Below are 25949 nucleotides of genomic sequence, written 5' to 3'. Positions count from 1 at the left end.
TTACAAATTCAAATCGTTAAAATGTACATGTTTATTTCACCTATACAAATTATATTTACTTTTTTTATTAATAAACTAATGTAAATTATCATATTTTGTGTACGCCACTATATTATATTTCAATAATTTAAATAATATTTTGGTCTCTTAAACGATAACTGTTTTTAAGCTAGCTTCGTAAATGCCCAGTGAGACTTGGTTGGCATTTCAATCGCTTATCAAGTAACCATTTCACTGTCCAGTCTAATTGATTCAGATTATACATGACACCAGCAATATGAGTCTTGAGGTCAGGTTATACTGGTATGCGCGTTAGTACAATAATAGCTAACAAATATGGAGGCCTACCGCGAACCACGAAGTTTTGCTTTGCTGTCGCACTTACGTATGAAATTACAAGTGCGACAGAGAAAAAAAACTTTCTTCGGTAGGTTCTTTGATGACTTAGATTTTTCGCTTTTGACAAGTAACTTAGCAATGCTAGGATCAAAATGGCGTAATATGTATGTAAGCTTGCGGACGCTTACGCTTGTTTTCTTTCGTGTTTCATTTTTAACGTATTTTCGATGAGGTGTTATTGAAGCACGGCGCGTGTCTGTCTCACTCCCTCTTTCGGTAAATCCAATTCATTGTTTCATTTTGAAAGGATTTTTGAGAGGATGTCACAGTGAGGCGAGTGAATGGTACAAACACAACGCATTTCTCGGTGGACCTTTTGTCCTTGCAATAAGGTTTGTAGTTGGGCAGTTGATAGTATGAGCGATGAATACGATGACGTCAATGACTCATTTCTTCATTTGAATGTCGGCGAGCACCGAGCGCCTCGCGACTCTTGCGAGTTGTGAGGAACGCGAGTGAGTTTGAAAGGCTGAGAGTTTTTTTTTTAATTTGAAGTGTTTGAGTGGTAAGAGCTGTGTGTGATGCGCGCGAGTAAATGAGTAAAATTAATTGAGGAGTGATGTATGACATTTATGCGGTGTGAAGTTCTGCGACAATTTAACAAAGTGAGTGGTACAAATGAGGTGCCTCACGAGTGAGCAACTCAACACTAATTCATACTGTACCTTCTGGTCATCTACGAGTTTCTTGGCTAGCTAAAAAATCAATTATTGGCTTTTGTAAACGCGTGTGGTAAAATTTAAAATGCAAAAAAGATACATATATTTTTTGTAAATTTTTCTTACGAATCTACTACTTATTTGTATATCTTTGGATTCCCTATAAATCCTGGTCTTTAGATAGGCTTACGTGGGGATATAGATCCAACACGTAGAGGCCCCTTGGAGAGTTTTAATGTCATGTAGAACGCCTGCTGGAACCCGTTTACAGGCGCAACAATAGACACCCATGAACCGGTCGCAGCAAGCATTGGGACTATTGTAGAAAAAGTTTATAGTATAACGGTCTATGGATTGAAGTTTGGGTGGACAATGAGACTGGGTTATTGAAAAGACGTCCAGGCACTTGCCATAACAATGCTTTCACTAGTTATCGAGGCAGACTTATTTATTATTAAGGTAACTTACTAACCTTTGCGACCTTGTTTGATTTGTACTCTGGGAGCTATAAAAATATTTCTAGTATGAAACTTGTCCTACGAGTAGGTATATACTTTTGTGGAATGCATCAAATCATAGCCTAGTCTACCCATAAATTCTATGACAACAACTTCGAATTTACAAATTAAAAATGTTAAATTAAAAGTTATTTTATTAACTTTTAATTTAAATAAATTAATAAATTATTTTTAATAAGTTAATTATTATGTATTCCATGTTGTCATCCCTCTAAAGGGCAAGCAAGTAGTGTCTAATTTACGGACGATTTTTGAGTGAAAATGATTTCTCAGCCTAAGAATTTGCCTAGAATTTATACTTTTTGCGACTTTTTCTAAAACATGTAAAATGACAGTTAAAAGAATTAAAGATTAAGGAGAGTAAATACTTACAATTTTCAAAAGATAAGAATATATAGTTATATTTTTTTTTCGCTAAGTTTGTTGTTAAATTACAAATTCAAATAACTTACAACAAAAGAATCATAAAATTTAATACTTGCTATCCTCTTAATTTATAAAATCCGTTTCAACCACTGCTGATATCACCTTTTAGGACTTGGGACAGCGAGGTTTGTAAATTAATAACCGGCCAAGAGCATGTCGGGCCACGCTCAGTGTAGGGTTCCGTAGTTACTCTTCCGTCACAATAAGCTAAACTGGAGCTTAAAGTATAGTAAATTGTTAACCAAGGGATGAAACGGTACCTTTCACCCGAGTTAAACAAATAGGAGTTAAATTTGCATAATCAGTACCTAATTAAAGTAAGTCTTTTTACTATGAAGGGAAAACTTTTTGCGATAACTCAAAAACAGCTAAACTGATCATGTCCGCTATAGTTTTCATTTAATGTCTTTCTTAAGCTCTACTTCCACGATTTTTTTCATATTTTTTGGACCTATGGTTCAAAAGTTAGAGGGGGGGGGACACATTTTTTTTTTCTTTCGGAGCGATTATCTCCGAATATATTCACTTCATCAAAAAATGTTTGTTGAAAACCCCTATTAGTTTTGAAAGATCTTTCCAACGGTATCCCACACTTTAGGGTTGAAGCGAAAAAAAAAACTTCACCCCCACTTTACGTGTAGGGGAGGTACCCTAAAAAAAATTAAATTTTTAGATTTTATTGTACGACTTTGTCGGCTTTATTGATTTATATATCCATGCCAAATTTCAGCTTTCTAGCACTAACGACCACGGAGCAAAGCCTCGGACAGACAGACAGACAGACGGACATGGCGAAACTATAAGGGTTCCGTTTTATGCCATTTGGCTACGGAACCCTAAAAATGGTTTATCTAAGTTATTTGTTGTTATAATGTACCTATTTCCAATACAATTAGTGACTCTCGACAAAGTTTAGTCGATGAGTATTTTTTTTTTAATTACAGGCTTGATACCTATTGCCTGCGGCGGAAGCACGATCGCATTTTTATCGCCTTTCACGTTCTAAAAAGTATAAAAGTGCGAAAATGTCAGGCATAGTGACAGGCAATAAAATGCAACCATGCTGCCACCTGGTGCCTCATGTGTAAATAAACAAGGTAGTTTAATGGAAAATTCTGAAGTGGTGCGGTGTAATCGATGGCCCAATATAGCGGACTCTCCCCTACAATATTAATACTCATTTTAAAAATAATAATTAAAGATATTTAATGACTAAGGACAATTATTACTTACAGTTTCTTCAGTTACATCATACGGTAGGGCCTTCATAAAATTTACTGATAATTATAAAGTCTTAAAATTATCATATTATCCAATAAAATAGGTATGTTATTTCAAATTATATGAGTTCCTCGTCGATATTAAGACTAAAATAATCTTATTGATGAAATAATTGAAAATAATTATGAAATTAAATACTTACTATCATCTTAAAATAAATATTATCAGTGATTTTATAAATAGAATTCATTCATAAAGTGGGTATATACTTTTGCAGCCGGGCGTACATTACAGAAAAAACTGAATTTGATAGAAATATCAGGAAAAAAACAGATGGAAGTTTGGCGCCACATTTTAACGCGATTTTGTCACTTCAATTTAGCAGAAGCTTAGGTACATTATATCACAGGGTTCTTTATAGTTATTTTTTGGACTTTAATTTGTTTATGATTTTCCAGGAAGTTCCCCAAGCCGACATTTGGCGCCCAACGTGGGGCAAATATTTTTATTATTTTACCTGGTCTAATCGACTGAGCACACGTTGAGACTGGAACAAAGAAAAAGATGTTTATATGGGGTGAATAAGGTAACGCGATGCACTGATATTAAAATCAAACTATAGGCACCAGACTCTTTAGCGCTTGAAAGCCGGTCAATATGTATAGCCACGTTTTAATTTATATATTAACTTTAACACTATGTTTTTTTTTTAATTTTATTAACATTTTATTATTAATACTAATTATTATATTAATCACTTTTAAGTACTGTTATATGACGTCGTAAAGTTTCACAATCTAGGATTTTTTACATGTGAAAAATTGGCAGACTTCCCTCAATTTTATAAGGAGAATTTTCAAAAGAAAAAAATACTTTTAGTGAAATATGTTATAGAAATTTACAAGTACTAATTCAACAATTAATGCTCACATTTTATTTATTTTATATTATTATTTATTTACTTACAAGAGGAGAGTTTGCATTGACGCACACACTTGCAACTAACACGCACAGTAAAAAACCTGTGTACATGATGTCTGTTGACAAATAAATCTAATTTTATCTATAAACAAACCAAGTTAATTGAAAACTAGACGTGAAACTATCAATTTGTACCGTATAATCACCTATCAGGATCAGTAAAACCTTATTGACTACGGTATTCAGAAACACCCAGCTATTAATTGCAGAGAAAATATAACTAATTCTCCAGAGCAGCCAGCACGCCAGATGAAAGTTGATTTAAATTAAATTGGATTCATAAAGCTCTCCTTTAGGCTCACGCTTAAAAAATCAAAAAGGGGCCTAGGCAAGATGAAAATCGTTCGCAGAGAAAAGAATTGAAACGCTATCTCTCTCTATCGCACTATTAACAAAGAGTGACAGAGAAATAGCGTTTTGTTTCGTTTTCTGCAAACAATTGTCATCTTGGCTAAGCCCCCAGGAGTCTAGATACCATCGTTTAACTTAGGTATTGGTGGGTATTTCCACATATATTTCAATATACATGTATTAATATATGGTAATGGTAAAAACACTTTTTTATCAAAAACCTAGAAATAAACTATGTATATTTATTTTTATAACTTAGACATTTATTAAAGATTTGACACATTTCTAAAATTATTTAATTGCCTTTCGTTACTTTTGTGAAATTTCGCTTAAAACAGATTCGTTTTCCTTAGCTTGAAATTGATTACATCATTGTAACTATCCACTTAAGTCGGTTTATAGATACGAGTAGACAGAAGTGCGTCAAATACGATCATGTACACACTGTGGCTACTGTGTTTGTTGGCTACCGCGGGATGGGGCATCGAACAACCTTCCCTGGTAAGTGTTAATACTAGTAAATCCAGAAATGGTTCAAGTACTGAGTCAATCAACTCTTAATAATACTAGTTGTTGCATAATCCTGAAAGCAATGATTTAAAAGAGTACCTAATTCATAAAACTGAGGAACTCTTTATAACAAAGACAAATTTTAAAATTCTACAACAAAAAGTTATATCCAACTTTAAAATAATATTCCCCGTTTCTTTTAAGCACTTTATATTTCAGCTTTCTTTATTTTGGTCAGGAGAAATAAGTGTCCCAATTTTGAAACATAGATTCAAATTTTCTATAAAATATAACCAAATTGAAACACCGAAAATGAACCTTCCCTCGACTCGAAGCTGTTACATCCTCTAAAAAGTCTCAGTGCTCGAAAATGGAGACCTTATGCTCTCCAAATTTTTTTGTTCTAGTGGTTAATACAATTAGTGTCTTGGTTGTTGATTAAATTTCTTTCCGAATATATTATTGATGGTGCATACTTTTCGTTACAGTCTCACCGTGTGTACTTGCAGTTGAAACAGGTATTTTATATATCATTAAAACAGTATCGCATAATAGCTTCTGTTTTTTTTTTTGTAAATTTAAGGCATCATAAGGTTTTGTAAGAAAATGGTAGGAAATAAAAAGTTGCTAACCTTGATTTATTCTACATTTTTTGCAGCTAATAGTAAGTATTTTAGATGAGTATACCTACATCTTTTTTACTTTATTGTTTTTTTTTTGTACCAGAAGAAAAATAAATTGTTTTATTAAACCTAAAAATATGTTTCAAGGCTCGCCCGCGTCCGCTAGCTATAATGGGGCAAAATGTAAGTGATCTACGCCGTTGCTTATTTCCAAATCATTTTATTTAGCTCTGTTCTAATCATGCAAGAAAAATATTTTATTTGCACCAATAACTTGACAATTTAAATAATATATTAAGATATTCTCTATTCCCACAAAAAAATTAAGCAGTGGTATAAAGGTCAAAAAGGTGCTAATAATAAGCAGTATTAATTATCCAAATAAAAATTGATGTTAAAACGTGTTATACATTCAACATTTAATTTCAAATTATTTTAAATTTTGTATTTCTGCAGCCGGCTCACGTAAAAAAAGTTGCGGAGGTAAGTAAATATTAAGTACCTATCTAAACAAACATTATAAGGTATGGACTTATAACATCACCTAATGTATTGCAATATAAATATACTTCTAACTTGAGTAGAAATACATTAAAGTAAATTGTAATAAACATTAAATACGATTTTAATTTAGAAGTTAGAAGAGCAATCGTGAAGAAGATAAAAGCTAAACATGAGTATCACTTATCAAGGCTTAAATATGTACTTATTTTTACAGCTAGCCAAGAAACTTTTCCGTGGCCTAAAGGTAAAGGAAAACACAGGCTTCGTGAATAACATAAACATTAAACATTTTCACATTTTATTTATTACTAAATAGCACATTGTGAATATAATACCAACATACATAATTAACTGGTGTAAATAGGAAATAATTTGTTTATCTTTAACTCTATAACTCTCCTGTCACTTATAGCAGATATATTTATACAAATATAATATTGTATTATATTAAACTTGTTTCTGTCCAGCGATAATCTATCAAATCCTACGCAATATATCTGTGGCCCTAGTGAAAAAGGGTACAAGTCTCTGGCAGTTTAGGTGTATAAAGGCATAAGTGTTACGTGGAACTTACACCCCTTTACACCTGCGCTGCCAGAGACTTGTACCCTTTTTCACTAGGGCCACAGATATATTTCATAAATGGATATTCAATTACCTAATAATATAAACTATTTAATTGTCAAACGGTCCACACATAAATGTGATGAATTTGTATCAGCCTCATTTTACCAACTCGCTACCATTATCGGTCCGAACCTATAAAATGAAAGACAACCGAAATTATTATTTGAGAGCCCTTAAAGATAATATATGTATTAAACCTGAATTAACCCGAAAATTAGCGCAATGCTAGTAATATATGTACGTATCGTTACAATCTCATACAATCTCAAGGTCATACAGAAGACCTATTCTGATTTAACAATTTGTTCCGGTTTTGATCTTGTTTTGATTACTTTTGATATAACGTTAAGAATCGCTCGCGCTGGTGCAGGTAAAATTAAGCGGAATTTGTGCGTGAGAAGCGAACGAATCACGAAGAAGGTCGTATCAAAATAGGCTTAAAACCATAATATATCGTTAAATATTGGGCCTCCTGGTGACGATCTCGAAAATATGTCACGCACACGAGACACAGATGGTAGCTTCTGAGGTCCTAGCGCGAAGAAAGAAAAATCAAATTTATTTACATAAGGCAGATAACGAAATTTTGATTTTAGTTTTGCGCAGTACGCCCTCAGATTTCGTTTTTGATACGAACCTTGCACGAGTTGCTGAAGTCGGTGCAATCCCAAGCATTTCTGGAAAGCACATATTTGATTTTAATTAAATGTTGGATTAAACAAAAAAATATTAATTACAGCTAGACGTAAGATTATTTTAGATATATCATTAATATTGACAAACTAGCATTTATGGCTTCTTTACCTATGTCTATATATTAAACCGAAATAGCTAATAGTCCATTTGTAACAGTTGATTCGAAAAACTGGCGTTTGGTTTAATAACTTACAAATGGAAGTTTTTATTAATTTATAGTAAATTGAGTACTGGTTACTACCTTAAACTACCCTCTGGCCCTACTAAAAAGGAAGACTCCTAACATGACTCTTTGCATAACAGTAAATTTTACACATAATTTTAAGTACCTGCATGTTTTAGTACGTACGTCTTACATACATTAAATTTAAAATTTCAGGCTGTAAGTTTTTGATAACATTAGTTACTCATACATATAATACATGTCGCCAAAAACCACAAATTTAAATGTAGATATCTATTTTTGACTTAAAAAACGGAAACAGTTTAGATTTAACCAATATATTTAGGAAAAATAGAATTACCTAGCGAAGACAAATTTAAACAAATGCATTTAAGGAACATGTTGGTTAAATGGAGAAAACGCTTTTTAACTCATAACCGTGTTCATATATGTAGGAACATAGTTTTAGAACAATTACTAGACAAGTAGACATTTAGGTGTGGTTTTAGTATGTATATTTTTTGTGGAAGGACTGACTACTAATAATTATTTCGTGTTAGTACATAGACCAGTTGAAGACCAAAATCGTAAGTATTCATGAAAGGTAACAATATGTCGTTATTTTGTTTTCTTCACACTTTTCGATACCGAGTGGGAACTGTTTATATAAACACGCCCCCTTAATCTGACAAGAATAGTGACACAAAACAAAATGGAACGCCATTCGATTTCAAAATTTACCAGTAAAATACACAATATTGAATACTTTTTTTTACATAATATATGTCTAGTATATGTCGTGCATATTCCTATTATATTAATATATAGATCATTCAATTATTATTAATGGGAATGTCATAAAGGAACAGATATACAAATGACACTCTCACATATGCATAAGTTATTAAATCGCTAGTGGAATGTCAAAAGAATCATTATAATGCTGTATTAGTAATACAGGATAGGGCTTTAGAAATAGCTCCCGGGCTGGAGCGTCGTTCGGGTTATCTGCCATATAGCGGAGTGCTAGCTTTGTATAGAGAAAACGTGATACCAGTCCGCGGCGCGGGCCCAAATTTCCACACCGTACGTCAACACGGAGTGGACCGTCGCGAAGTAGCATTCTCGCACCGCGGCTCTCCCGGTCCCGGTGATGCGCGCCAGTCAGCGCAGTGCGAAACAGGCGCGGCCAACCCGATTACACACCTGGTCTATGTGCTTTCAATCGGAATTGTGCCACTGTTCTTGATGCAAGAATATGAAGAATGCGAATTATGTTAATTTTGTGATTATTGTGTTGCAGTTCTGTTCATCATATTAATCAAAATTCACTTCATTCTTAATGAAAGCATGCCTCAAATATTGTAGCCTGAAAAAGAATGATTGTGAAAAATTTCATATTTGATTTCAGAAAGCCATCAAAGAAATGCCGACAATATTAAATAGCAAAACGGAGGTAATAACTAAAAACATGTTCTTACTCTTGTAACGTTACATTGAGTTAAAAACTTCTGAACACATTCTTCAAATGCTCGTCTTTTCACAATGAAAATATACAATATTGTATTATATCTCACAGTAAAAATTTCGGTAAAACTACAATTTTGAGGAAAGTATTTCTAAAGAACATGTGTGAAGAAGAATAAGTTATGCTCAAGCTGAATTATTTTTGCCCACGTGTAGAACTTAAAAAGTTTTTTTACCGATATTATGAGAAAATTTCCAACACAACATGATGTCCTTCGGAATCAACATCGTAATAAGAATGTGACTTATCATATCATAACGTATCTTCTTAAATATGAAATTGAACCTGATATGTGTTCGTATTTAAAAAATGATTTATTTTACTTCATAGAATCATTTCTATAGTAAGCTCTTCGCCACAGGCTATCACAATACGTAAGCTGACCCTATCCACGAAGATAAGATGTGGCGCGGTGACGTGGTGCGGGGGTTCTATTCTTTTCAACGCTGCAACTCCCAGCTATTTCAAAAACTGCTTCAGTTATCTTTGTTCTGCTAGGTCCGCCCAGAAGTTTATTCTTTCTGTACCCTCTTCCGCTTCAAAATTCTATAATAATTCCTATATATTTATTTTTCAAGCTGTTCGACTTGAGAATTTTCTGCCTATTGACTTAAGATGCGCTCAGTCTCCTAACTCTTTTAAAAGACTGCTTAAACTCCAATTTCTTATCTCATCCTCAATATTTTTATCTGGTTACTCTTTCTTTATAGCTGGCACTGTTATACATGTATTTATTTATGTGTGTGTATGTATGGATATGTATTTTTATTTTGTTTATTTTGATTAGCATGGTGATGTGTCTGTTTTCTGTGTATTTAGTGAAAGATTTCTTTTACCTACTGACATATGTATTTTTTTTAATTTTCGCTATCCAAAGATTGTCTGAAACACACGTCACGTTTCGTTGTCACGTTTTAGCGATAAGACCGCATGTTGTTTACCTCTGCTTGTGTTTCTGTTTTGTTTTGTTATCTTTTATCGAGGTGTGCAATGAAAAGTATTTGCATTTACGTTTTCAGGAGGATGAGGATTGCAAAGTAAATATATTTGACTCTTACACAGCGTGTCACGTAATAAACGTTAATTTTAAATATTAAATTATAATAAACATACGAGGGTGGTTTGAAAACTGAAAAAAAAGTAAAGTAGTTAAAAGTTTTTTTTTTTTTCAAAAGGAATGAAATTTTTAAGTACCATATTCTAGTTAAATTTTTGAATAAGAAGCGAGTAGTAGCGTGACAGGCAAAGCGAGGATGATCAGCGTTTAAGGAACTTTGGATATACGGAGTATGCGTAATAAAATATATGCAGTACCTTGGTACCTACATATTCCCATTTCAGCTTATGATTAGACAACAAAATCATCCGGTATATATTTTTTACAATAACAGTTTTGGATGATTCACGGTTAGTTTTACTAGACTTAAATCGACCGGCATATACCCCGGGACCGGGATCGAGCGCGGTCTACACAGCTTTGACACCCACCCGCTATCTCCAGTTACCCGTGAACAAGATGCATGTAACTGCGTAGCAATATCGGGAGCTCAAAAACAATATAAAAGGTTATCCCGGTCGATTTAAGTCTAGTATATTTTTTTTTTACATTTCAGATAATTGATTGGGTTGTACGTATGCAAAATGGAGCGAACGCTCAAGCGGGGCGCGGCAGCGGGGGGTACGGCGCAGAGTCCATGAGGCGTATTCTGAATGAATATTGATTGTATTGAATTAGATCTGTATCAGAAATCATCGCATTTATTCGTGATAAACTATAACATACAAAATAAATTTATAAACATAGAATAAATAAATAGTTTACCACGAAATGGTCCCGCCTTTGCGGCGGCGAAAGGGCGGCGATCAACGTCATCTAGTCTGCCGGCGAGACGTCATGATGACAAAAAGGCCATGTCGTACACGTGCTGGTAGATATAGATAACTAGACGATTCGTTAGTTGTATTGTACATGGAAATGATCTGTCAATGTCAGTAAGTAACATTTCTTCAATACCATTACGAATTCAGATCAATTTATACTCCGTTATTACAATCAAAATACGCCTACATGTTAAAAGTTAGTATGCGAACGGTTTCAGTACATGATGTTCAATGCTCAGTAGCATTCACTTGGAAACTTGGCGCCACGCTATATACCCCGCCGGCCGCTCCGCTGGACGCTTGCTATTAAGCCATACACTTTAGGAAAATAATTATAGGTCAAACACATGTTAGAATGCACATTACTTCTGTGAAAGTTAGAAAAAGTTGGCAACTTTAAAAAATGCAGTTGTAAACGGTCATTATTTCATTCAAAATTTGAATTTCGCGCCTTTTTCTATTGACAAGGTGGGTTTGTAAGAGAGTAGGTATATATTCTGTTTTTTGAATTTACGTCTTAAATATCTACTGAAAAAATATCCCGCCTGCACCCAAAGGATGCAGAGTAAAAATAGGGGAAAGGAAGGTAAAATTAATTAACATTGTACTTTTTCTGCTTGAAACACAGGAGCTCCTAGTTCAGGCATTTGTAGACTTTTTATTATCCCTAATCCTTGGTCTTTAAACCCCTTGTAAGGATACTGTTTAGTTTATATAGATATTTTTTCATTATTAAAAAAAAAAAAAAAAAACAAAAAAAAAAAAAAAAAAAAAACTATACTATTAAAAGTACTTGTAACGATCGATCCCTCCATCTTAAATATTGAACGAGCATTCGGGAGGTGACATGACAGTCGATGCAAATTACAAGTGGTTACGTTGATTGTATTATTAGAGAACTCAACTCGAGACAATAATTGCTTACTACTGTCGTGTGGTTAGTTAGATTGGAAGAGGTTATATTCATTGTGCCAAATAAATGTATTTTGATCACACCTACCTTTCTTTTAATATTATGGTTAGACCCCTTATACACTGTACAATACTTTTTTCAATAAATTATTTGTATTTGTTTTTATCAAGATAAGTACTTTTTTGGGGTTTTGGTATAAAAAATGGGACTTTTGTTTAGCTGTATCTTTTATGCAGTCTGTTTTATCTCTAACTTTGTGTGTTCAGATTAATAACTGACATGTAGTATCTGTTTTAAGAATAAAATATTATCATATCGGTGTTAGCATAATTTCCAAATTATTCATTGTTTTCATAACTAACTCAAAGGCAAAAAGGTCCGGGCACAACGGTCCAAAGGGAACAAGGACAAGGGTAAAGAAAAAGATTCGTCAGCAGAACAGACCTAAACATAGATTTTGGAAATATCTTGTTATCTGTGTTTTAATTAAAATCTGACTAATTCATATTATAGAACAATAAAGCCTTGTAAGTTTATACACAGGTTCCATAAATAAAGCTGTTGATTATTTAAATACCTATGTATTTTTTCCTTAAGTGTGTCGTTTTGCCTTGCCGTCCCCTAAATTTAGATTTACAGAACTAGACATAGCAAATGTCTACAGGAATCATTAGGGAGGAAAGGAGTAATGTATGGAAATTCATACTTTAGTTTTACTTCGATTGGCGTTTTCTATTAACGATGTAAATTTATTCGATAGAGAAACGTGACGTACGCGTTTGCGGCAAGTGTCATTTTGTATGAGATTTTTGAGTTTCCAAAACGTCCCGCTTGGCGCGCTGTTCAAAATCCCACACAAAATAAGACTAGTGAGACTAATGAGAGGTCGCAATTCTCAACTGATTCTCGTGAAATATTGTGACCAGATTCCATGATTAAATAAAAAGGTTTTTTTTACCGCACCAGATTTTTTTAAATGCGGAAATTGGCAAGGCCTATGACGCTTAAGATAATTGTTAGTTGACTGTGATAATAACTCAACGAATTAAATGTTTTTCCATTGTTTTTCACTTTAACATTTTTAAGCTTATCGCCAGTTCTACAGCTCACAGAGCAGAATCTAAATCACTTTTTAATTTTTTTCAGACCAAAAGAGTAGAGAACGTAAGACTATTTCTATAATATATTTTTTTTACTATAAAGTACTTACGCCATACATTTTCTAAGCAAGAAACACATAAGCGTTCCATACTATGTCCTTAGGAAAGGACATAGTATGGAACGCTTTAGCATAGTTTGGAATGTAGGAAATAATAATCTAACCCTACTGAAGGAAGGATTCAAACGGAGGGACATAGCTGTAGTTTATAATTATATGTAAGTATGTATACTTAATTTACATTGTATCAAAATATTTTCAACTATGTTAACATCCAGAGAGAAAAACTTTATAATTATGGCATCCGTGGAAATACCTAAAGTCAGGCCAAGATAAGTCAGCAGCGATTTTGATAGCCCAGATGTGGCAAGTGTCAAGTAAACGTCATAATCTCATTAGAAGTTGGCAACAGCATGTAAATTACTTAAAATACATCTCATCAACAGGACTTTAGCGCTTTTAAAGAGCACGAAATAGCAGAGCCTTGGGAAACTTACAAAAAGCAATGGGTGCGTATGTATCATAGAGTTAATTCTGAATATTATACTAAAATGACGGCCATAAAGCCAGCGGTCAATAGCACTATACTGTGAGAGGGACAGGAATATAATTATGCGTGTGCGATAGAGATGGGAAATGCCGGGTACCTACGAAATTCTTCGTGCTTACTCCTTACTGTAGTCACAGAATAAGTAATACAATTATCTCATAGAATAGTTACTGACTATTGCGGTGTTTTATTTTTCAATAATACACTACAATATAGATTTAAAGAAAATGCAATATTCCAGCAAATCTGATAGTAACAGCCTGATTCGGACAATGCTGAGATGTAACAATACGATACTGATCTGTCTAGACCTCAGAGCATGGATGGAATACTACGAGTAGAGTGAGGACAAGCGGCCGGTGGCCGCGTCGCAGTTGTTAAGTAAGACAGTTCACCGTCAGTTGTTACCGTGTGTGTACGAATCCTAAGACACAGAGAATATTCCATTTTTATCCAAAATGCCCAGTTGCACAATAATCTCGACGAATCGATTTCTTTCCACTCCAATGGAATCAGTCTCACATGTAAATACCTAAGTATGTACTACTAATTTTTAAGCGAGCAATTTGAAGGCAACGCGTCATATAGCACCTTATATTCCACTAGATCTGCACTATCTCTAATACTAGGTCCTAAAATAGATAGTGATGGCAGTACAACCCTACCTTTAAACATTTATAGTTCGTGTCACCCACGATGACCCGCAGATTTGTCAAATCTAACCTTTAATGACATGCCATTACGAGTTAAGATACGAGTTATCGTGAATGACACGATCTATACTTGTGATTCCTTCTTGGACAAGGATACGAGTATAATTATGTGATTAAACGAACTTACCGTAAGTGAATGATTTGTCAACCAACTGTCAAATGAGAGGTTTCTTTTTCTTTCTGTTATTTTTTAGCTTTGTAAACAGTGATTCGCGCGGCATGATGGATGCTACCACTTGTAATTCCCTCTTGGATAAGGAGCTTCGTATAATTGTGATCTAACTTCACTTAATGTAAGTTCGTTTGATCACATAATAGTACAAAGGTCCTACCGCGAACTTCGTCAAACTTCGTTCTTTCGTTTGTGTATTTGCATCATTATCACTCTTGCATACTTGAGAATGATGCGGGAATGACTTGTGCTTTGTGTGGGGGTAAAGAACGTGTAACACGCTCAGCGTCCAGACGTGGTCTGGACGCTGAGATGGTGCTAGGATGGGTGCTGCAGCTGTGGCCTTCGGAAACTCCGACCCAATGTATTTTGCTTCCATGACCTAAACCTCTCCACTAAAATTTGTATATTAGTACATGGGCATTGCTGCTAAATATGAAAGTACCAGGAGTGCTCGATAATTGGAATAAAACTATGTACTCTTTTCAGGACGGGCTGAACCCTACCGTAAGACTTTTTTTTTACATTGAACTCTTTGCCGTGTAGGAATCTTAGTTGTCACTTTTACCGTGACCGAATGAAACAAAATCATGATCATCAAATATTACGGCTACAGTCACGAAGCGTCACTAAGGCATCTCAGTTCCATTCTTTTGCTTAGCAGCTAATAAATAATTCAATTTTTATTGGTTTTCAGCTTTTGTCCAAAAACGAGGTAAGTACCAAAAATTTAATTGTCAGCATTCATGGCCCGAATGATTCTTGTTTACTGCACAATTGAGAATCCTTACCTCCTCCTTAATAAAAACCCTACCCCTTAATCCTTATCCTTAACAATATCTTTGATTTTAATTTCTTGTCACTGATAAATAACAGACGAAGGTATATATTTGTTCCTGAGTCATGGGTATTTTCTATGTATTTAAGTATTTATAAATATTTATATATTATATATATCGTTGTCTAAGTACCCTCAACACAAGCCTTATTGAGCTTACTGTGGGACTTAGTCAATTTGTGTAATAATGTCGTATAATATTTATTTATAATATTTAATATTTATATTTCGCAGTATAAGAAAACCCATCTTTAATAATGAGAAAATCTGAATTTTAACCTATTGTGTTGGAATGTCATACTTTATTGAAATAAAATGTTATATTATAAATTTTCAGTTTTTAAAATGCTGTTCTATGCCGGTATGTACCTAAATAATACTGTTGCCAAAACCAGAGAGTATTATCGATTAAGAGCGCAATTTTTTTAATCTTGTCGTTTTTAAACTTTAAGGCATGTATCCACCGACCCAGCGAAGAAAATGTACGTATAATATAAATATCATTATCAGTTTGAATGAAATATCCTGCGCTGGTATATACTTATAGAAACATTATGAAAGAAGACAAATCCGAAATCGAAAAAAATATATCTAAATGGTAAGAAAATACTAGACTTGACGGTGTATAGGTAGGTATACCTATATTTAACTAAGACTAAGGCAATACTGGACAAAAGGAAGGAGCTAGAAGGGCTGTTAGACAAAGAAAGAAGAAAAAGAACCCAAGTAAATTAGACGGCTGAAAAGAACCAGACAAATGAACCTCGCAATTCCTCAAAGCCCTCGAGGCAATAATGACGGAATCTAACTAGTAAAATAAATATCTCAATCTTAAAAAAAACTTAAATTAAATAAATATTAATAAATTACTTATTGATTAGAATGCCCTCTCTGTGTGCATCGCAGAACTAGAAGGCTCACCTGAAAACCCAACTCACGCGCAACGCAAGCAAATTTAGGAAACTTGATAGGGAATTAGTTCCGGAGTTGTCCGCAGCAATGGTAGAAGCGCATCACAGAGACTGCATTCTTTTTCAAAACGAACGGCGAGGTGATTGGGAGGTCGTTGCGTTAAAACAAAAGACATTAAAAATGAAGTTAATAGATAATTTTAAGTCTCAATCCTGGCAATTAAAGATGTATCAACGTTAGTGTCAATGTTAAATAGATAATAAAATCCTAGAGAAAGTCATCGCATTCATGAAAACTTAAAATCTCAAAACTGTAAGTACTGTTCTTTATACTACATCGGTGGCAAATAAGCATACGGCCCGCCTGATAGTAAGCAGTCTCCATACACTACTACACAAAAGATCCCTATGGGTCGGAGTGTATCCGCAAGGGCCCCCGGAAATAAGAAGATAATATAAGATAAGCAGCCTCCATAGCCAATGTACGCCTGCAACTCCAAAGGAGTTACATGCGCGTTGCCGACCCTAACATGCCACACCCTCGTAGAGCTCTCTGGCAACTTTACTCACCAGCAGGAACACAACCCTAGTGTAGGGTCTAGTGTTAATTGGCTGCGATTTTCTGTACGGTGGAGGTACTTCCCCAGTTGGGCTCTGCTCTAGATCTTTAATGACATCCGCTGTGCTGTGTGTGCTCTACCACACAAAGCGAGATGACATTCACAGTGCCCATATCTCTCTTCTCTACTGTTCTATAATAAATAAATATTATAGGACATTATTACACAAATTGACTAAGTCCCACAGTAAGCTCAATAAGGCTTGTGTTGAGGGTACTTAGACAACGATATATACAATAATATATAAATACTTACAAATACTTAAATACATAGAAAACACCTATGACTCAGGAACAAATATCCATGCTCATCACACATACATACATACATACACATGCATACGGATACTGCTTACCATTAGGCGGGCCGTATGCTTGTTTGTCACCGACGTAGTACCAAAAAAAACACGAATAAATGCCCTTACCAGGATTTGAACCCGGGACCATCGGCTTCGTAGGCAGGGTCACTACCCACTAGGCCAGACCGGTCATCTATGACCTCACATGTCTAGCACGTGTTAGCTTTGCAAGATTATTTTGGTTCTACAGCTGGGTTTGCCTTGTTATAGGGGTCCTTAAGTTAACCTAAACGTCCATTGAACGAGGAAACTACGGATGAGCTCCGGCCTTCATTGGGTGGTTTGAAAATGTGATGTCTAACCCCAAACTTTTTCATAGACTTTTCGTCGAGTAGTTACACAAATCTCTGTTTGGACATTTTGCTGGGATATCAGAGCCCCTAGTGTAAATTTATTCGATTTCTAAACGTGACGTACGCGTTTGCGTTAAATCTCATTTAGACACAGCGCGCCAAGCGGAACGTTTAGGATACTCAAAATCCCATACAAAATGAGACTAGACTACGTCACGTTACGCTATCGAATAAATGTACACTAGAGGTACAGTTAGCCGCGGCAGCGACCATGACCCGTGAAACCTGTGTCGAAACATCGGTAAATAAAGGTAATAAAATTAATTCATTATGGACCTTGTTATAAATGTAATTTAACTTAATTTTATTTTGTGAACTTTCAGCTTGCTGACGAATGCCCAAAGGTAATACCTAAAACTGTTTCCTATACTAAGGCTGGGGCGGAGCAGAAGGGTGGTGTTATAAAAACTCCAACAAGCCGTTGATAATCATTTGTCCCTATCTATCAATATGACATTACTATTTGTGAGAAAGAGACAAAATTTTACAATGGCTTACTAAGTTTGATGAAGAAAGTTTCGAGGCTATAATTTTCATTTTACTGATGTGTGCATTTTAATGCTTGGTATCACGTTGAATGATGAAAGTTATTTGATTTATGATTACTGTATAATCTACGAGTATTTCTACCCCAAATACGAATAAAACATTTTCTAAAATTTCAGTGCGATCCACGAATCTACAAAGAAAGAGTACGTACAATATTAATATTTTGTATGTTGTACGTACAATATTAATATTACGTAATATTACGTATCATGCCCAACGGGCTGGTCGTTATTACCAACAGCAATATGCAAGGTTATTTTTTATGATATATCGTAATGTGGAATGATATCTGGACAAAATTTAGTGTCGTGTGAAATAAGAACAACATGGTTATTTTTTTGTAAATTTTCATACTTTTAATAATGTAATTAACAACGGTAAATGTAAGAAAAAGTTTACTCCAGTCCGAGATATTTAACGGAAATTATAGTACTTTAACGCCATCGCTGTCGACAACAACGCTGATTTTTTTAGTGCCAATTTTATCTTCCTTAGGAAAACTTAGTACGCTCGACATATTTCATATTCTCGTACGATGGACCATTGGAGGTCTTAAAATAATAGTTGGGGGGGGGGGAGGGGCTAGAAATTACTGTTTTTATAAAATACAAAATTGAGGTATAAAAACAGTGTGATTAGATTGTGTGGGTTGCGCTATTTTAATGAATAATTTCTTGCGTTTTTTAAAAGTGATCTTGTTTTCCTCAGAATAAATGTACAGTGTATCGATATTTAATGCCTTGACTGTACATGGAAACACAGTTTTTTTATTCTGGTCAATAACCCTGCTTTTCCAATTTTGTTTTCTTCTGTCAAACTGCAAGACAGTTTTTTGGCAGAGGGAACTCCCTTAAATACAGAGGGGATAGCTTATTGCCTAGTTAATCAATACGTAAGTACGGTACATCTTATACAACAGGCGGCCTTATATTGATAGGTTGTAAAAGAAATTATCTTATAATATTAGCCACCAACGCAATGACAGTTTTTTTCATCACTCCATTGATGACAAAAAAAAAACACGTTTATGTATAATTTCACATGTTTGGTGCAATGTGTGAAGTTACTCGTATATGTAAAACATATATATCCATTCAAATTCTAATGTTCATTTATGTTTCCTGTCTTATTTCAGTCTTGTGAATACACACAAAGGGTAAGTATTATATTTGTGTATTCTGTAGCTATTATTTAAAAAAATGCGTTGCCAACAAATAATCATTCATATAAACAATAACTTAAACAAACACCTAAAAAAAATACTCTGTAAGTTAAAAAGTGATTGATTTTGTTGCTTGGAAAGCATCGATACGTAACCTAAAATCCTTGGCACAGAAATTTGGCATGTGAATCGTAAGATTCAGTGGATTCAGCCAGCAGAAGATTCTGAAAAATCATAGCATTCATAGGGCACATTTAGATCATAATACGGTTGTAAAAAAATAAGGTAGATGAGGCATGTAAGGCCCAGCGGGTAACAAGGCCCAGCATTCAAAAATAGCAGTTGCACCATTGGCATATTATAACTAAAGTCGGGCCTTACGGGCAATGAACTTGGGGCCAGTACAGCGGTGTCATGCACACGAATTCGAGTCAATCGTGCAGTCTAACGCTACAATGCGATTGGTTAATGAGTTCGCATCACGAGCGCGATTGGTCGCAACTAGTTGCGTATGGCTGCACGATTGGCTCTCGTGAGTGACACCGCTGAACAAGTACCAGTCTTAGTGCCCGTAAGGCTCGTCCTTAGATATATGTCAATGAGTTGCACTAATATTATTTTTATATCACACCACGTACACGTTGCACACAGAAGTAGTAGATACAACGAGCTGGCAATAACGCTTGACTTTGTACGCGCCGCTATTTTGTCAGTAGCATCCATACAGTCAGAAGCGAAGGTTGCGGCTGCGCTCGACAATTTTTTTTACGATAATAAAGTTTTTTTTATCAAGTTTCTTGATTTATTCTGTGCTCTAATGTATATGTGCCCCAACATAAGTTATCTAACTTTATGAGTAAGGGTTTTTTTTTAATATTACATATATTATTATTTTAAATATTCTCTATTATTCTTGAATTTATACTAGGGATAAAAAGGTGCATTGTCAGTGCGGTTAACAAGGCTCGGTCCCGGGCGTTACTGGTCGTATGAGATGAAATAGTAAATTTAAATACATTAAGATAATTTTGAGTTTTTTTTTCTCTTAACAAGGCCGATTTGATAAGTTTTAAGTAATTACTTACTGACTTTTTGATTCTTTAAAAAGCCTTAAGTTTAAAAATAATTTATAATAAAATTAGGTCGTTTTTTTGAGTAATAAATACAACAAACAAACAATACAATATAACAATAGTTAACAGTTTATGTTAAAAGAGTTGTAACTGATGAAGGTTAATTTTAGTTGTAGCCTACTATTTTCGATTAAAATAGACGATTTCTTATATATTTATTTCCACAGATTAAAAATACCTCCTGCTGTGAAGATATAAAATAATGTTTTTTGTATAAGTTTAAAGTTAAAAACCATTTAAATATGTTATTACTGCCAAAATGCATTTTTTGTGGGCCTGAACGTGAACACCCTGCTAGTGTAATAACTGAATAAGGCCCAAAATAGTTGCTTTATTAAACCTAGGTTTTTAGAGTGGGCCGTAATATTTTTATAACTATTTTGGCATATGAAAAAACTTAAACAAATGTTCAAACTATATTAAGTGAGCTCTGAATAATATCCTAATTATTTTTATAAACATTTCATTTTAAATTATATGTCTCACTAAACTCTGTATCTTTAGGTATTTAAACATTACATGATCAAATAATGTAGGTTTAAAGTCAGGTCGTTCAGTGACAAATCCAGGCGGTTTTGTATTTAGTTGGTTAACGAATAAATATTTTAACTACCCGAAAATGTACAAAATATTTGTTTACTTCTTTTTAAATAGCTAAAGATACATAGTTTGCCGAATGAATAGCAACCTCAAGATTTTCCCTTTCTCTAAGTAATTCGATTCGAAAACTGGTTAGACAACTTATAGGAAAAAAATACGAACAGAAGATTAAAACGCAAAAATAAAACTATTTTTGCACAAAAACTATTAACATGAAAACTGCTCCTAAAAATGTTATTTGATTAATATGTTGTTAGTTTACGTTCTGTTTGTTAAACATAACTAAAAATAACAATTCAATAACTTCGATATCCGCGATCCCAGCACACACGGCCGTCCGCTCAGTGCTCAGCGAGCTGAGTTCGGAGAAGGACCAGAATTCAATCAATCAATCAAAAAATGCGAGAGTACGTACAAGGCGCGCACTGACACAGCTGGCACCTTTAGGATGTTGACAGCTGAAAATCAGAAGAAAATCAGAAAGCTACTACGTTGGGCGTGTAAATAAGAAAGAAAGGCCTTTTACTGGTACCAGTATTGCAGTAGGGCTAAGATGGTCGTTTTTCTATCATCTGTCATCATGCTTGTCAAGTTCTAACACGTATGTAAGTGTGAAAGTGACACATGACATGACAAGTGATAAAAATGCGACCATGATAGGGACCGTACGCGTTGGAGGGTCTGCCATCTTGTGATCCGAATCGGAACCATAAACAGGCACATTCACGTCAAGTGTTTTCTTGTGCATAGTAAGTTCTGCCATCTTGTGGGCTACATCGGAACAAAAAACATCACATTTACGCCTCGCGCTAAAAATCTGACGGCTCCTGTGCTGCCTCCTATAGTTCATGCACGCTCCCTATACCGCCGCAGTTTATAGAAATGATATCAAGCCTGTACCTGAATCTAATTATAATCTATCAAGTTGTGAAGTCGAGGTGTGACCCAGATGTGCTGAAATAACACGTTTAATATAAAATGCTATGTATTATATATGTGGTTCTGTTTACACATTGATTAGTGTGCGAGTTGCTACACTTAGTTTTGACTACTTCAAAATATATAGTATGAATTGTATTTATATATTATCCGTGTGAAATATACATTTAGGTAGATATACAGTTGCCTGATTTATTTTTTATTGCGTAATCCTTGGATAAATCTAATGACTCTACTTTGTTTTTTGTATATTTTAGATGTGGCAACTTGAAGCCTGCCAAGTCCGGGTAGGTAATATACCTATATTTTGAAAATACAACCTTCACCAAGCATTGATGACAGTAAAACTCACTAAAAAATATTGTCATAAGTCAACACCATCCCTATAGTATTCCTGACGTGAATCACTCATTTCATAATGTTAAAGACGCTTGGACCTTTAAACACTTAGAAATGTAGTTAACATTAGTAAAGATGGTGGCGATTTTTACGTAAAGTTGACTACCGATTGTACAAACTACATCACCAGATGTCACTATAAAATTGGTACCATTTAAAGTCATGAATACAACATTAAGAAGGTTGCATATACCTCGTATGTCAAGACCTATCTTTATTCATAATGTGGTTACCTAGCAACTGTTGTTTACTCTCAAAAAAATGTAAACAGAGATACCATTGATATTTACTTATTATTTCTCTATTAAGTTTAAAGTACAGAGCAGAGCAGAGTAAAATTGGAGCAAGCATTAAACACGAGTCAAATTCAAACGGGGAAATTAGAATCCCAATGCTCCCAATGTTACAAAACCTGGAGGTTTTACAATTTTAACAGTGTTCAAGACAATGCCGGGAGGTTTAGATATTTTCGAATGTAAGAAGAAAATGCCATCTTCCTTTGCTCATGCAGCGATGAGGACAAGATGTCGGATGACATTACGAAGATTTGTGCAATTTGATTCCGCTAAGTTAGACGAGATACAGTGCATCTATTACCTCCATAGATGCGTAGACAAGATATAGGAGACCTACTGGCGGAGTCGATTAAAACTTCCTGTTATAACAAATCTCCTATTATTAATAAATAAATACAATAACATTCAAATGACACGGAAAAATCAACGATTGTTTCTGAATGTCATGTTTCAACTTAAAAACTCATCGTACCATCGACGTGTGGCCAAAAAAGCCAGACCGCCACAAAGACATACGTCCTATGCCTGAAATTATTCAGTACAAGAAGGACCCGAATCAAGACATAATTACTAATGCATAAAAATAAAAACCTACTCATTAACAGTACGTTTTTATGTTCATTACGACTTTTAAAGGAAACTAACATTAACACGCATCAATAAGTGGTCATGAATTGGAACAAACGTAATTTAAAAAATACATTTGAAAAGTGAAAAGCACTAGTTCGCGACAACCTACTTTCTGCACGCTATATAAAGAAGCACTTTTTGTGCAACTGTATTAAAAATACATTTACAGATTTTTGAATATGCTTACGTACCTACAAGTGTTTATATTACGAGTAAAAGTATAGGGTAAGAAACACATATTTCTGATCACGACTTATTTACCCTGTAAATCAGCAACGCATGCAGTTTCAAGTTTAAAGAGTAAGTTATGAACAGCGAATAATTTGTCTGAATTTCTCCGTAGTAAAATGTCAATTACCATGAGAAAATGGACAAAAAAAATATGCAAGAATATAACTACCTAATTAAAAAAATAAAAACAAAATTAGTTTCGCTTTATTTTTAGAAAGCCTGCAGCGCAGTAAGTATAATATTAGTATTGATTCGTACTCATAAAGTTACGTATTTGTAATAAAGTTTTTTTATAAGTAAACTCTACCATAATTAATAAAATGAAAATGTTAATAAAAAGGTATAAAACCTCTATGTTAAAATTTTAAATCATTTGGTTTGGTTGTATTAAAAATAAGCTTTTGCCGCTGACTATCGTGTTCTTTCAAGGTAACTAAGACGTAATATTCATTTAGAAAATTCTAACAAACACAATTAGTTTGTGTTATACACTCGGATGCAAAGAAATCGGACCACCCCAGCTTTTTTAACTGTCTTCAAGGACCATTATCAATCATATTAAGTCTGTCGTGTCTTAATTTATCGCTACTCGTTACGAATTTCCTATTTGTCGCACTTGTATCTTAACGTGCTATTACCGCAACAGCGCATATACGCTCTCCTTATTGTTCAAAAAGTGATGAGAAATTTTCATTTTATCTACAAGAGTGCCAAAGAAGCTTGATGCAGAGTTTAAGTGGAATTGTCTTCTAAGTTGATAATTCTGAATGATACATTTTGAAAAGCGTTCATTTGGATTTGATTTTTACTGTGTCACAGTTGACATTTTCCTTGCGTTGGTGTTATGGAAATCCTGCTCGGGTATCAATATTAGCACGAGAAGTTAAACAACAACTATATTAAAACACATATTTCTTTACTTTTCAGACTGGCTGCTCCAATTCCGCGCCGCAAATACATATCCAGGTAGGAGAATGTGGGGAAAAACCGAGACCTTAACGGATATGTTAAAAGGGATAAATGTAAAGATAAAATGTATTCCTTTAAAAGCTATTCAAAAATAAAAACAATCATAATGCACTAAAATATAGCTAAAATACTGTAGATATACAAATGTGGTTTAGAAAAGTAAACATAAAACATATTGTTTTTATTTATTGTCTTTGACATGTTTTTGTACATTATATTATATTTATCAAATGAGATCACTATTTTCATTATCACACATTGAAAAAACAACAACTTTATATCTTTATATTGTTAAGGTTTTTTTTTAATTTATTTAGGTAAACAAAAAGTCACTACAGGAAAGGCTTAAAATATAAAGTATTTTAAACACTGTTTACAGTATGTGTGACCAACACCGTTCACCACTTACTAATTAGGTACAAAAGATTATTCGGAGCATTTTTTTTACAAGTTTTACAACATTTGAGCTGCTCCGCGAGGCATTGACATTGATAAATTCATGAAGAAGATAAAATAATCTTTAACGCTTAACAGTCAACAGTGCATGCAGTGTTACGTTAATATTGAACAAGCTTTTATGAACATAATATATATTGTGTATAATGAGGTTATAAGTTGATGATTAAAATTTTAAAGGAAAATTTTATTTTCTTCTTTTTAGAACATTGAAATAAAAGCTTTTATTTAAAAAAAAAAAATACTTTTATTTTTAATTCTCAGGTCACGCAGGAGGTACTGCAGTTTTTATTTTATTGATTTAAGATACAGAAGTACTTAAAGCTACGGTCGGTACTATAATTATACTATTACTAGAATAAATATCAAGTTAGTTTATTTAGCAAGTACGCATATAACAATGATTCTGAAAAAAAAGGTACACCGACTTTAATCCCACACCACTACTCGAGAAGATATAAAGTAAATGTGATTAAAAATTTGGGTAAACCGCGATAAAATATGTAAGCTAATCTCTGTATCAAACTGTTAAGTGTGGTTTGTGTGAAAAAGCACTGTATAAGAACAATAAGGCAGGCCCTTTATAAGAACAATACTTGCCAAGCGTGTAAATGCAACAATAATTGTGACGTACTTACTCACTTCACGGGCTCAGTGATCTTGGCCTCTGATCCAAGAGAGCGCCACTCTGCCCTATCCTGCGCCACTTCGCGCCAGTTGGGTATTCCGAGGGCGAACAGGTTTGGCGTAAAAAAATATAAATTAGGGGCTGAAGTCACGGGTGCCGAGCTTTGGTTACAAAATGTCCAAGTAAAGATGCTATATGCCCCTTTTCTGACGAATAAAGTCATCGTTTCACAATCTTCAAAAAAGCTTAACTGGTAGATAAAGTGATAAATTTTGCAAGAAGT

General features: G+C 34.2%; 1 protein-coding gene, 1 long non-coding RNA gene and 1 other non-coding gene across 3 annotated transcripts; 2 read left to right on the top strand and 1 right to left on the bottom strand.

The window, feature by feature from the left end:
• Positions 1 to 1061: 1061 nt before the first annotated feature.
• LOC133531093 (uncharacterized) lies at positions 1062 to 3272 on the bottom strand. The gene is made up of 3 exons (XR_009801449.1): positions 3236 to 3272; positions 1531 to 1563; positions 1062 to 1094 (listed from the first exon to the last, which is right to left on the bottom strand). It is a non-coding gene; the product is annotated as an uncharacterized LOC133531093 (long non-coding RNA).
• A 4972-nt stretch (positions 3273 to 8244) lies between these two features.
• Positions 8245 to 25338, top strand: LOC133530882 (uncharacterized). The gene is made up of 17 exons (XM_061868938.1): positions 8245 to 8265; positions 9090 to 9134; positions 10226 to 10243; positions 10820 to 10834; positions 13147 to 13164; positions 13606 to 13668; positions 15084 to 15101; positions 15292 to 15309; positions 15770 to 15793; positions 15885 to 15914; positions 17998 to 18018; positions 18340 to 18366; positions 19359 to 19379; positions 22315 to 22344; positions 23828 to 23842; positions 24541 to 24579; positions 25303 to 25338. Exons 2-17 carry the CDS (start codon positions 9105 to 9107, stop codon positions 25336 to 25338), a joined length of 423 nt encoding a protein of 140 aa, XP_061724922.1. The 5' UTR covers positions 8245 to 8265; positions 9090 to 9104.
• On the top strand, positions 9520 to 9628 carry LOC133531236 (small nucleolar RNA U3). The gene has a single exon (XR_009801509.1). It is a non-coding gene; the product is annotated as a small nucleolar RNA U3 (small nucleolar RNA).
• Positions 25339 to 25949: the final 611 nt, after the last annotated feature.

The sequence above is a fragment of the Cydia pomonella genome, chromosome 24, assembly GCF_033807575.1.
Source record: "Cydia pomonella isolate Wapato2018A chromosome 24, ilCydPomo1, whole genome shotgun sequence".
Lineage (NCBI taxonomy): Eukaryota > Metazoa > Arthropoda > Insecta > Lepidoptera > Tortricidae > Cydia > Cydia pomonella.
Note: the sequence above shows the minus strand (reverse complement) of the source record. Positions and strands in the feature narration are given on the sequence as shown.